The sequence below is a fragment of the Otolemur garnettii genome, unplaced genomic scaffold (assembly GCF_000181295.1).
Source record: "Otolemur garnettii isolate 467f Iridium unplaced genomic scaffold, OtoGar3 scaffold00004, whole genome shotgun sequence".
NCBI classification, from domain to species: Eukaryota; Metazoa; Chordata; class Mammalia; order Primates; family Galagidae; genus Otolemur; species Otolemur garnettii.
In genome coordinates, this window is record NW_003852399.1 from 650219 (window position 1) to 664463 (window position 14245).

The 14245-nt window shown below is 39.4% G+C and overlaps 1 protein-coding gene across 2 annotated transcripts in view; it reads left to right on the forward strand.

Moving 5' to 3' along the window:
- ADCY8 (adenylate cyclase 8) overlaps positions 1-14245 on the forward strand; it is a 251173-nt gene that overhangs the window by 191153 nt on the left and 45775 nt on the right. For both annotated transcript variants that reach the window (XM_003782340.2, XM_012810007.2), the window contains one exon: positions 9821-9993. In XM_003782340.2, the coding sequence (XP_003782388.1) occupies positions 9821-9993 (173 nt within the window). The remainder of the gene's footprint in view (positions 1-9820; positions 9994-14245) is intronic.

A 14245-nucleotide genomic window follows, 5' to 3' on the forward strand; every position in this document is an offset into this window, starting at 1 on the left:
GAAGGAAGGAAGGAAGGAAGGAAGGAGAGAAGGAAGGAAGGAAGGAAGGAAGGAAGGAAGGAAGGAAGGAAGGGTGGGTCATGAATTACTAAAGTAAAAAACCATAAAGGAACATAAAGTCATGTAGGGCGTCCCTGAAGCCCACCTGATCAGGAGACAGCCCAGTAGGACCCCTGAGATCATAATGTGTGCCTAACCCTCTCTTGGCCACAGAGCCACTGGTCTGTCCCCGGGCCTTAACATCAACCTGTGGGGTCTGGTAGCCATGACCCAGACCTTCAGGTAGTGAGGAAGAACTTCTGTGCCCTGTGGGAGAGCAGCTGGGATGTCCCACCAGACCCCAAACAACCCTGGACCCTGAGGACTCAGGTAGACTTCTGCTATCTAAGAGGCTGCCCCACTCAGAGACCCCTCCAACATGTGGGTGAAGAAGCCTGTATCGTGGCTTCTGGGCCTGAGAACGGCTCTGGGAAACATTCACAAGGGACAAGGAGAGCAAGCCTCCCCTCGTTCCACCTGCTAGTCCAGAGCATCTATTTAGTAGGAATGCCATTATTAAATCATCCAAAGATACAGGGTAGAAGCTTTTACTGTCCCCATGTTACAGATGATAAAACCAGGGCTCAGAAAGCAACTCGCTCAGTGCCACTCAGCACCAATCCTGCCTGACCTCCTTTCTTCTTTCCTCTTTTCATCCTTCCTTCTTTCTGTCCTTCCTTCCACGTCTTTTTAATTTAGTTATCAAGGCTTGGTACTGTAATTTGAACCATATCTGCCTTATTCTTGACCCTGGCCCACTTCCTACAGGAGAAATCAGATTTTTCCTAGGGATGTGCAGGGCAAGATTGGACTAGGTCCTGTTTTAGGGGCTGCATGGGTCAGACTATGTTCCCTGGGACTCCTTCCCACCTAGGAACAAGAAAAGCCCTAGTTTCCTATATTCTGTGGGACAACAGCTTCCTGAGAACCTCTAAGTTTGGAGGATTTGGTTTGTGTTCCAACTTTGAAGGACAGTAAGTAGCCAAGAATTAGATAGTCAGAACTAAACAAAAGCTGGATTTCACTTCAGCCGAGCCCCCTCACTTGCTAGTAGTGCAACTCTAAATCTGTTCCTATTCTGTCTGAGCCTCAGTTTCCTCATCTGTAAAATGGGAAAATCAATACCTTCTTCACATGGCTACTGTGGTACTAAGCACTATGTTCTCATGGTGCCTGCCTACATGAGTTGCAAATGTTTACCCCCTAACGTGGCATCTGACATGAAGTAGATGTTCATGAACTATTAATCTTTGCCCACCCATCACTCTGAATCAACACTGTGTACTCTCAGCACCACACATGAACCCCCAAACTCAGGACCACAGCACTCACAGATTTGCCGGTCCAGAGAAAGTGATGGGTGAGCTTTTCAACCACACAGCTTCATTTCATTGCCTCAGTTTTCTTAAAAGTAAAGTGAGGATAAAAGTAGCCCCTTCCTCATTGGGTAGTTATGAGGATTAAGTGACTTGATCTGTATAAAGTGTTTAGAACCACATCTGGCACAAAGTATCTGCTTATTGAATGTTATCCATGATTTATTTCTTGTCTCCAGTGAAATGATTTTGAGCATGTACTGACTACCAATGCATGTCATAGATCAGTGGTTCTCAACCTTCCTAATGCTGTGACCTTTAATACAGTTCCTCATGTTGTGGTGACCCCCAACCGTAAAATTATTTTTGTTGCTACTTCATAACTGTAATTGTGCTAATGTTATGAAAAGTAATGCAAATATCTGATATACAGGATGGCCTTAGGTGACCCCTGTGAAAGGGTCGTTCGACCCCCAAGGGGTCGTGACCCACAGGTTGAGAACTGCTGTCATAGATAAACATATACCGGTACATACCTGTGTACCTGTATGTACCAGGTGCATGAGGTACTAATGTACATTATGAAAAATACTCAAAAACTAGAAATGTTGAAATAAGGGTAAAATAATTATGAATCAGCATTTTACTATTCCCTCTACCATCAAAGGGTCATCTTGCTCAGGAGTCAACAAACTGGGCTGTCTACGCCTACTACAGCCACCTGATGTAACCCACCATTGCTATTCTCAGACAATATATATGGCTGTGCTTCTCAGATTAGGGACTTGTCATTTGTCTGCCAAACTACAAGGAATTAGACATGCAAACCTTCTGAAAAGCTTAATCCAGCTCCCCAGCACCCCCAAGTGTGTGTCCCCGAGCAAATTACATCATCTTTGTGAGCTTTAATTTCCTCATCCATATCCCTGACATTTCTACCTCAGCCCATGAGAAACGATACTCAGTCCAAAAACATGTTATCAAATTAGATGATGTAATAAGAAAATAGGGCTGTTACAATATATGGTATGAATTATAATTTAGCACTACATCGGAAGCTTGCCAGCTGCTAGGGGAAAAAAAAAAAAGAAGCAAGGAATGAGAGTGAGGAAAGTCAATTCCGACCGTGGTATGGGGAGCAGTTTAGGGGAGGGGAAAGACACAGGTGTGTGAAATGAATGCGAGTCACATCTCAAACTCAGAATGTCATTATCTCAAATGCTCAGATGTGGTTCCCAGGCGGCTCAGAAGGAAGGCCCTCATTTTAGCATCCCCACTCTGGCACACCAGAATAAATAGAGAACTGTATTTGTCAGAGCAGTCAGAGCTTGCTATGGTTTTAAAGGATAAAAGCCAACTTTTCCCTAAAGCTGTGACTATCTGTGTCTTGGCATCTTTCTCTCTTTTCTTCTTTTTAGGGTCCAGCCTAGCCGGTAAGCTCCCTTTCTCGTGGTGTAGTTAGGTGGGCCACCTCCTCCAGGACATTCTTCTTTCTGTCCTCTCTCACACCCGTATAGCATCATCTTCGTACTCACACTCCATCCTTTCTGTAGTTTATTTATCTAGCTAGAACACTCTTCCTGTCTCCTCAAATTTTAAACTTATTTTAAGCAGAGAAGATAATATTGTCTAGCTCTTCAAGACTACCCAAAGGGTTCATCATGGGCCAGGACCCACAGTCTGTGTTTTAACATGCCTAAAAAGGAAAAAGGCTCACTTCCAAGGGAACAATAGGAGCAAGATTTACCTTTCCGCCTGAAACAACTAAAAACAAACAAAATATATAAAGCAATTATTTGCAAGACACTTGACATCAGGCAATGAAGGAGAGTAATTCCTGAAAGACAGGAAGCAAATGAAGAGGGCCTATGACTGTTGAGCTTTATTATTGCTTTCCCAGTCTGTGGCTCAAAGAGGAGGGGCCCGGATGGGTTCCTTGATTTATCTGAGGATAAATATAAAGGTGAGAGTCCGGGGATACCAAGCAGGTTAGAGTTTGCAGAACACATGACTAGAGAGAAGATAGTTGTATACAGAGAGGAACCCAGAGCTCTGCAGAGGGTCTAATCAGTGCATGCATATGAAGAAACTAACTAACCTAAGAAAAGATTGAAAAAGAAAACCTATTGAAAAGATTCCATGTCTGAAAATCATACAGAGCTGAAAATGTGTGTTTGTTCCCAACAGCCAGACTGAAAAACATTAGAATTCATGGGACACTAGTTGCAGAATTCCTTGTTTCAGTATTATAAAATAAGTATTTCTAGATTATATACTACTGTGGTTCTTCCTTTAAAAATCTTGAAAGTTAAATCCAGAAAGATCGTACCATCTATAAATAATTTAATATGTGTTCCAGAATAAATTTTAAAAAATTGTATAGGAATATAAAACTATCTAGGATTTAACAAGATAAAAACACAATGTCTGGTTCCCAGTCAAAGATTATCAGGCATTAAAGGAGGAGAAAAATATGACTAATAATGAGGAAATAAATCAACCTATGGAAACCAAGTCAGAACTGAATGTGTGTGTTGGGATTAGCAAACAAAGACAATAGAACAATTATTATAACTATATTACACATGGAAGGGAATGGAAAAGATTAGACATTGCAGAAGAAAAAAATGAGTGAAACTAATAACATAGCAATAAAAAGTATCCAAAATTAAATACAAAAATTAAAAAAAGAATTACAATTAAGAACAATATTAGGGACAACTTCAAGCCACATAACATATGTATAATTGGAGTCCCCACCCTACCCCCTCCCCACTGCCACTAAAAAAGGAAAAGAAAGAGAAAGGGAGACATAAAAACTATTTAAAGAAATAATGACCAAGATTTTTCCAAACTTAATGAAAATCATAGATTCACAGGTTCAAAAACCTTGACAAACCCCAAGAACAAGAAACATTAAACACACATGTGCACACTCATAAAGGTACATCAGAGTCAAGTTGTTCGAAACCAGTAATAATGACAAATATTAAGTGTAGGTTGTTAGAGGAGGGACATGTTGCATACCAAAAAACAAAGACTAGAATCATAGCCGATTTTTAAAATATGCAACCATGGAAACCAGCATTTTGAATGAACCAAAGAACAGTAACATTGTACCAAAACAAAACACACACACACAAGGCTCCTTTCCCATACCTAATACAACCCAGTAAACAGCTCACAGAGTCCATTGGGTCATCTCCACTCAGCACCCTGGGGTGCCCCTCAGGCTTGTGATACCCTCATTCCTCAACTATGTGCCCTTCCCAGACTGAAGCTCCAGGAGAAGCAAAGCAGCTACGTTCACCTCTATACACTTCATGGTACTGCTCATACCAAGAGGCAGAATTGCTAAGATTCAGGTTTGGGGTAACTCAACACATTTGTATCATTTCTGTGAACCACAGTGACTTTTGAAAATTATTTGATTCCTTTCCTTCTTGTCCTATGAGTTCATGATGCCGAGGGATTTTGGTGAAGGGAGTCCAGTGAGTAGGACTTGTGGGGAACTTCACTCAACTCCTTCTTCAGTTATCATTGTGTAAAATGGTTCTTCTTCCTTCTTTTCTAAGAGGAAAATGTGCACATACTCCCAAGGTAACTTAGGGAACATTAATTAGAACAATGGTCTAACATTAATTGTGCCTTCCAACCTGGCACAATTCTCAGTGCATAGTAGATCCTCAGCCAACAATTATGGAATAGTGAATGTATGATTTAGTTTGTAAAATGTTCATTTCATGTAAACACAATCAGACAGATATTGTTCTCCTTAATAACTTATCCTTTCATGGGATTCTGATTTTTTTTTTTACACAAACTTAGAAGAAATCACTTTACTTGTGATTTCCCAAGCCAGTATGTTATCTGAGAGAAGAAAACCTTGAGTATTCTAGAGCAGAAGATGCCCTCTTCTATAATATAGGCATAAGAATAATACTGATTACTGGGCTTTTAAAAAATATTAAATAAGATGGAGCATATAAAATCATTCATAGAGTACTTTGCACAGAATACCTGCCCAATAAACATTTGATTATAATTATTACATCTACCCTCCACTAACTTCATCCATGATGCACAGACTTTCCCTCCCCAGCTGGTTCCCCCTCCCTATCTTACCCAGAGTCCATCTAATGGAAGGACCTCACACCTCCACATCTGTAATGTTTGTCCATCTTCTATCGAAATTTTATTCTATCTACAAAAATGTCCTTGACCTCTTTTTTTACTAACTTGGGTATCAAAGTTCTGTTGCATATTACAGAATCCAATTTTTTTTTATTGAATGGTAACTATGTACATTAATGCACTTCTGGGGTACAGTGTGGGGTTTTCACACACAATCCGAAATACTTCCATCAAACTGGTTTTTTTACTGTTCAAAACAGATGTGTCATTATTGGGTCTCTTATTCCCTTTCCCCAAGGCAAAGGAGATGCACTTGGTATGCATGGCTTGTCTGCTTCCATTGTCAGAGATCACTGGGAACTTTCCCTGGTGCTTCACATTTCTCATAAAAATCTTGATGTTACTTTTTTTTTTTAATCACCAACTGATCTAGAGAGAAACAGAGAATCCCATTGCTATATGGGATGCAGAGTTCTCAGGTGTGCAAGGACTTCCCCTACAATAGTGCATTCAGCCTGCTACCTCATTTGATATTGCATGCTACAATAAAAACAAGGGATGATAAAATAATTAACTCAAAAGCTATGTCATATCTGTGCACATTGTTGTAACCATAGTGTATATGTACTTTTATACTCTGCTTTCCAATTTAAAATTCGTTTGAAAATGCTTTTTATATTGCCATTTAAATGCTTTTCTGAAAACCCTTATAGATACTGCTTCTTTTGGGGGGGGGTGGGCACAAGTGTTTTCATTACGGTCTTATAGTTCTCTTCCTCACCTCCCCACAATTTCTAATCAGTATTCTTACTTCTCTTCTTTCACAGCCCTCAAACGTCATAGTCCCTCACTTTTGGCCTCTGTATTTTCTGTCTTTACTTGTATTCTGCTAGAGGAGTCTCTTAAGTTCAGCAGAAAAACTCCAAATGTGCATCTTCAGACTTCATCTGTCTTCCAGACCTCAGCCTTACATCTGTCATTACTCACCAAATATCCTTACTGGATCACCCCTTACATGTCTAAAGCCTGAGAAGCCTAACTCTCAACTAATTGCCTCTCCTCCATCCTTTTTTTTTATAGTTTTATTTTTCCCCCTTTAGTTAATAGATCAATCCAAGGTGGAAATCTTAGTGCTATCTCTGATTCCAGTCTCTTCCTTATCTTTACATAAAACAAGACCATGCTGTCCATCCTCTAATCTCTTGCTAAGCTTATTGACTAGGGCTCCTTCCTTATCTTTCAGTCTTTAACTTTTCTCCATTTATCACAATCCATCCTATACTCTTCCCCACAACAATTTGTTTCTAAAGCCCTGATCTAACAAATCCATTACAAGCATGAAACCCATTATTGTAAATGGCTCCTTGTGGACTATAAAGTACAGATTTCTCAGCAGAACCTACAAGAATGTTTACAATGTGGTTTTGCCTCAAACCTCTGCCCTACTACACCTACCATCCCCTTATATCCAGGACCCACTTTAGAAGCTGTGGGCCTTCTGAGTTTCTGGAGTAATACAAAAGAACAATAAAACCATTGCTTGACAGAAACTTAGTGATTGCACTGTGTCCAGTTCCTTCCCAAGTTTTAAGAACCATGCAATTTTAGAGTCCAGACCCAGCAAAAGAGAAATGTTTTCACAAAGTCTTAATACTTCTGTAGCTTCCTATTGTTCTCCCACTTCCTGGTCCTACCTACACCATTCACCAAGTTTTAAAAGGGACAAAGCATCTCCTGCTGTTGTCTAGGGTCCACATTCTTTTTGATGTCTTATAGTTCTGAACCTGCAGAAGGTTCACTTTATGCTTGGAAGTAGAAGTTGCCTTAACCATGCAAGGCAGTGGGTGATTCCTTTCAATAGAAGGGAGGGTGGGGCCGCTAACACGACTTAGGCAATAAAAAGTACAAGTGCAGGTGTATGATTGAAATTGCCTGCCGCCTTCAGGAGCCTCAGCAGAGAGAGGAGGGCAACACATTTGAAAATTTGCTACTAGTTCGTACCAGTAGTTGCATGATTCCCTAACACAACCTGAGGAAATAAGTCTCCTAACACTGGCCTCTTTACACCTTTGCCTTCATTCTGTTCTCTCTTCCCAAAATGCTCTTCTTGTTCCATTTTTTTCTGTGTGAAATTCTCTCCACCCTCCATTCTTCAAGGTCCAGTTCAAACTCAGCTCTCACAGATGTGGTTAGAGCTTCTCCAGATGTGGTTAGAGAATGCACTGGTCTCATTCCTGCCTCTGTACTTCCATTGCCTTTGGTCACACTGTAGGCAGAGCACTTTCCACAGTGGTCACTGCTGGCATTTTCATGTCTGCTTCACATTTTAGACCAAGATTTTCTTTAGGCCTGGGCCATCTCTTATTCCCCATTAAATTTCCAGTGCCTAGAGTCGTGCCTTCATTGCAAATGGCATTCAATAAGTGCTTATTATACTTTTTAAATTTTAATGTTGTGACTCCGTAAGTTTTGGCTCCAGAGCATGATGGCTTTTGATATAAGATGTGATTCATAATTTGCATTGGCCAAGCTGTCCAGATCCTTTGTTATGATGCAGGCAAAAATGAAACAGGACCTGTCAGATCTATTCCTCTTTCTTTGGCCTTTGTTAAAATAGAGGGTCTTAGAAGTTTCTGTGGATGGAGAAAACAGACTCTGGAGAATGAACTCTTAATTGCCTCGTCACTTCACATAGCTTCCTGTACAGAGGCATCAAGAAGAGCTACATAAGTCTTTCCCAAGGAAAGATCTTAAAGGAAAGTTGAAGAGCATGTATCATCCAATTTGAGACAAGAACATAATTGGATTTATTAGAAAAGGAAGAGACAAAAGTACAGGACACACCAGAAACCAAGCTTCTTAAGGGCAGAATCAATTCCTTATTCATTTCTGACTTCACCCTGTGCACTACAAGGCACAGAGCCTTTGTCCTCAGTGGGAACTCAGTCAGAGCACTATTGACAGTTGTCAATACCAATGTCTGTTGAAAGGATACAGGAATGAGTCAACTTGGCTTAAGAAATCAGTAAACAAGTCTTCAGTGGTTGCTGAGGGATTTGGGGACATTCTTGCCCATCTTTCCTGCTCATAGAGAAATTGTGTCTCCATGTGATAAAACAACACTGGCTGGCCTTTAGAAATTATCAAGCTCAGTATTTCTAGAAGAGTTGCATGTACACAAACTGGTAGCATTCATGTGATCTAGATGCCACTTTCTAACTGAGAGATCTTGAACAATTTATTTAACCTCTATAAGCCTCAGTTTCATAACCTACAAAATAGGAATTATGATTCCCATCTTGACCAGTTATTTTGAATATTATAAAATGAAATGTATGTAGAGATAACAGCCACAAAATGAGCCTTTGATAATGCAAGTTCTATTCCTTTTGTCCCATTGGATAGTGAATCTGATCCCACCACCCAGAATGATTTATCAGGATACTTGTATAAGGGAAATAGGTTTAGGAACTTCCCACGGAAAACTGAAATCTGGCTGGGCAGACTGATACTCAAGGCCTACTCCAATATTTCAGCTCTTGGGTGAATCCAAACTGGAAATTTAAACAGTTGCTTCTGGTACAGAGTGAGGGACGTTATGATGGCCCATCCAGGGTGCTATGGAGGAAAGAGGCAGGATCTCAAAGTACCTGAAGATAACCAGGAAGACTTCTCAGCAGAAAGGACACTTGAGATGACGTGTGTCAGAGGAGTAAGGCCTAATCACATGGGTAAGGGCTAAGCAGCAGGGCTCTGGGCACAGAAAAAGGGCTTAAAGGGAAATCCGGTGCATGAAGGACTTGTGAGCTTTGTTGTTCAGAAGAGAGAACACACTTTGAGGGAGTAGAGAGCTCTGAAAGGACTTTGAGTTAAGAAGTGATGTGATCAGATCTGTGCTTTAGAGATATCAAGGAGGGAACAATGGTGGGGGGAGGTCTGACAGTTCCAGAGCTATTCTTGAGAACTAAGATAGAAAACAAGGTGGATGGAGAAGATTGGCTGAAGGTGAAATCTATAAGGAGGTAGAATTCACTGATTTTGGATAGCCTGATAGGGAGTGTGGGGCAGAGGAAGGCAACACAGTTGAAAGCATGATTTTTGGCTTAAGACGTGGTGTGAATAGTGGTGCTAGTCATAGAAATAGGGAACATAGGTTGGGGATAGGAAAATGAAGTTTGATTTGGGACCTGTTGTGTTTCAGGAGGCCCTGAGACCTCCAGATGGAAACGCTCAACATTTACACTGATAGAAGACCTCCTGGCATCCATGACTAGGAGAGGGAAGCTGTCGCGCCCCTGTTGAATCTGAACACCTGCATTCTCTGTTTCCAGTACTTCGTCTTCACGGGGGTGCTGGCCATGGTGACCTGTGCAGTGTTCCTCCGACTCAACTCCGTCCTGAAGCTGGCTGTGCTGCTGATTATGATTGCCATCTATGCCCTGCTGACCGAGACCGTCTATGCAGGTCTCTTCCTGCGTTATGATAACCTGAACCACAGTGGAGAGTAAGTGCCCACCATTGTGAGTTCAAAATATACTTACTTGCCTGGGAAAATGACTGAGGCAGAATTATCAAAACGTGGGGTCTGACTGAATATTGACTTAGATCTCAGCTCAGGAATTCTCTAGCTTTCAAGTCTAGGCAAAATCTCTACTTGTCAGCTGTTTCATTTATATGACTTACAAATTAATTAATTAATCAAAGTGTGAACTACATAGTAGCTCAATATCTCAGGTCTCCTACATATCAACAATTTAAGATTTCTTTGATGGCTCCAACACTTTTATAAGTTCTGATTATAATTTGGCTGTAGCAATGTGAATACTAGCAGCCACTGTGTATTAAGCACTTATGCTCTTTGCATCACACAGTCATCCCTTAATGTTAACATATTCTGCACTGTAGATTCAACCAACTGAAGCTCAAAAATATTTGGAAAAAAATAATAAAAAGTAATAATACTACATAAACCAACAAAAACAATACAAATAAAAAATAGAGTACAACTACTATTTACATAGCTTTACACTATATTACGTAATATAAGGAATCTAGAGATGATTTAAAGTACACAGGAGAATGTGCCTAAATTATATGCAAACATAATTTTTATACAATATGACATTTTATATAAAGGACTTGAGCATCTCTAGGGTTTGGTATCCACAGAGTAAATACTGGGGAATGAATGTATTATTTTTGAAATATAGAAAAGTACAAAAAAGAATGTCTTAGCTTGATTCCCTAGAGAAAAGATTCTGAGGCAAGGTTAATGCAACCCAAGGCAGTAAAAGTGAGGGAAAGGGGAAGTGAGGAAGAAAAGGATGGGAAGTACATGTAGGTGGATGCCCTATTATGCTCCCAGCATCAGTGATAAATTCAGCTGGTTCCTTGGAAGATCAACTCACTGAGCCACTTGAAATGACTCTGGACAGCCTGTAACATGGGAAAGAGTATCTCAGAACAGGGGAAGGCAGAGGAGGTGGTTGGCCAGCTCCTTCCTCTTTCTTTCCTTGACCACAATTCTTCTTTGAATGGCCTTCCTGATGACAACACTTGGTCCCCTCCCCAGCCACAAGGATAAAAAAAACCATAGGAAGTGGGTAAAAGAGCTGGATGTTGAATAAGCACTGGACTGGTTCGCTTCAGGTGTGGGAAGCACACAGGTCTAGCTGAGCCAGAATAAGTGGCCAACAGTCTAAGGGAAAGATAAGGCCAAAATGATCCAAAAAGCTGTACAAAACATGCCTGAAACTAATAATACAAGCAATAAACCAACCCCAGGAAATAAACAGTGCTAACAGTTAGTAATATCCACATGTACATTTAAGGATAAAATATATCAGATGGAAATTCTCTTCTTGTGTTAGTTGTTTTTTTTTTTTTTTTTTAGTTTTTTAGTCTTGTTTTTTAAATTTCAGGTTACTGTGAGGGTATAAACAACTAGGTTTCAATGTTCCATTTGTTAGGTAGAATCCCTCTTGTACTTGTGTCCCACACCCAAAAGGTGTGCCATAAAGTCTTACATTGTGCCCGTTAAGTGGAAGCACACAAATCTCTCTCCCTCCTTCCCTCTCCTCCCAACTTGAATTGAATTGAGTTTTTCTCTTATGTGGTCATGAAATAGATCATCTACTGACTTCATATTAGTATTGAGTACATTGGGTACTTGTTTTTCCATTCTTGTGATGCTTTATTAAGAAGAATGTGTTTCAACTCCATCCAGGTTAATACAAAAGATGTAAAGTCTCCATCACTTTTATGTCTAAACAGTATTCCATGGTATACTTATACCACAATTTGTTAATCTGTTCATGGGTTAGTGGGCATTTAGGTTGTTTCCACATCTTGGCAATTGTAAATTGAGCTGCAATAAACAGTCTAGTGCAAATGTCCTTATGATAAAATGATTTTTTTTTCTGGTGGGAAGATGCCTACTAGTGGAATTGCAGGATCAATAGGAGGTCTAATTTGAGTTCTTTGAGGAAGAACTCCATACATCTTTCCAAAGAGACTGTATTAGTTTGCAGTCCCAGCCCAGTGGATAAGTGTTCCCTTCTCTTTACATCCACACCAGAATCTGCAACTTTGGGACTTTGTGATATCAGCTGTTCTCACTGGGGTTAAGTGATCTCAAGGTGTTTTTGATTTGCATTTCTCTGATGATTGGGGTTGATGAGCATGTTTTCATGTTTGTTATATATTCCTCTGTCTTTCTCAGGAAAGGTTATGTTCATGCCTCTTGCCCAGTGATAGAAGGGAATGTTTGCTCTTTATTTGTTGATTAATTTGAGTTCTCTGTAGAGTCTAGTTATCAACCCCTTATCAGATTCATAACTTGCAAATATATTTCCCCATACTGAAGATTGTCTATTTACTTTAATTGTTGTGTACTTAGCTATGCAGAAGTTTTTCAATTTAGTTAAGTCCCATTTGTTTATTTTTGTTATTGATGCAATTGCCATGAAAGTCTTCTTCATAAATACTTCCCCAGTCCAACATTATAAAGAGTTTTTCCCACACTTTCTTATAGAATTTTTATTGTTTTATGCCTTAGATTTAAATTCTTTATCCATCTTGAATTAATTTTTGTAAGTGGTGAAAAGTGCAGGTCCAGTTTTATTTTTTTACAAGTTTTTTTTTATGTTTGTACTTTAAACACAAATTGAAGAAACCAGTCTCTCTCTAAAGAGTTGCATTGAATAGTCCTTGAAGTAACTGCCAATAACTTCCTGTGTTACCTCCAACAATTCACTTTAAACTTTGATCACAAATTTTCTTATTGATAAAGTTAAGAGTAATATGAAGTATATACTTCAGTGGTTTTTACATTAGGGTTTCTTAAAGATCCTTGAGAGAGACTAAGAAAGAATATGAATTTTGGCAATTCATATTACATATTGAAGTCTCACACAGGAACACATGAAAACGTGGGTTGAAAGGGCTTTAACTGACTGCACTCCAAAAATTTCAAATAAATGTACAATATAAGTAGAAATAATATGCTTGCTATGCAAAATGTAACCTCAAAACAAGTCCTTCAGCCAAAACATACAGGTTGCTGACCCCAAATCTCTTCATTATAGAAGTTCTAATGCTACCACTAGATGTACCTATGTTTTGTTTTGTAAGTATTTTGTTTTGTTCTTTTGATCTTTTTTTTATTAAATCATAAACACATAGATCATGTATACATTGATGCCTTTATGGGGTACAATGTGCTGATTTTCTATAAAATTAGGAATGCTTACATCAAACTAGTTAATATAGCCTTCACTTCATTTACTTAATTATTGTGTTAAGACATTTATACTCTATACTTAATAGATTTGACATGTACCCTTGCAATATGAACCATAGGAATGCAGTCATCATTTACCCTTCTTTCATGAATCTCACCCCTCCCCTCTGATCCCCCTCCTCTTCCCTCCTTCCTCTTGGACTATAGTTGTGATTTATTTTTCTTATGAAAGTGTGAGTGATTATAAATTGGTTTCATAATAGAACTGAGTACACTTGATACTTTTTCTTCCATTCTTGAGATATTTTACTAAGAAGAATATGTTCTAGCTCCATCTATGTAAACATAAAGGAGGTAAAGTCTCTATCTTTTTTTAAGACTGCAAGTCCAGTTTTAGTCTTTTACATGTGGTTATCTAGTTCTTCCAGCACATTTATTGAAGAGGGAATCTTTTCCCCACTATATGTTTGGTTTATCAAAGATCAGATGGCAGTGGCACCTGTGGCTCAGTAAGTGGGGTGCCGGCCCCATATACCAAGGGTGTGGTTCAAACCTAGCCCTGGCCAAACTGCAACAACAACAAAAAAATATCCGGACATTGTGGTGGATACCTGTAGTCCCAGCTACTTGGGAAGCTAAGGCAAGAGTATTGCCTAAGCCCAAGAGCCGGAGGGTGCTGTGAGCTGTGAAGCCATGGCACTCTACCAAAGGTGACAAAGTGAGACAGAAAAAAAAAATCAGATGGCTATAAGAGATTGGTTTCATCTCTTCATTTTCTTTTCAGTTTAACATCTATGTCTCTATTTTTGTGCCAATACCATGCTGTTTTGATCACTATGGGCCTGTAATATTATAATATAGCCTAAAGTCCAGTAGGGCGATGCCTCCAGGTTTGTTTTTATTACTAAGAATTGCCTTGGTTATATGGGGATTTTTTCTGCTTCCATATGAAACAAAGAACTATTTTTTTCCAAATCTTCGAAGTATGATGTTGGCATTTTTATGGAGATTGCAT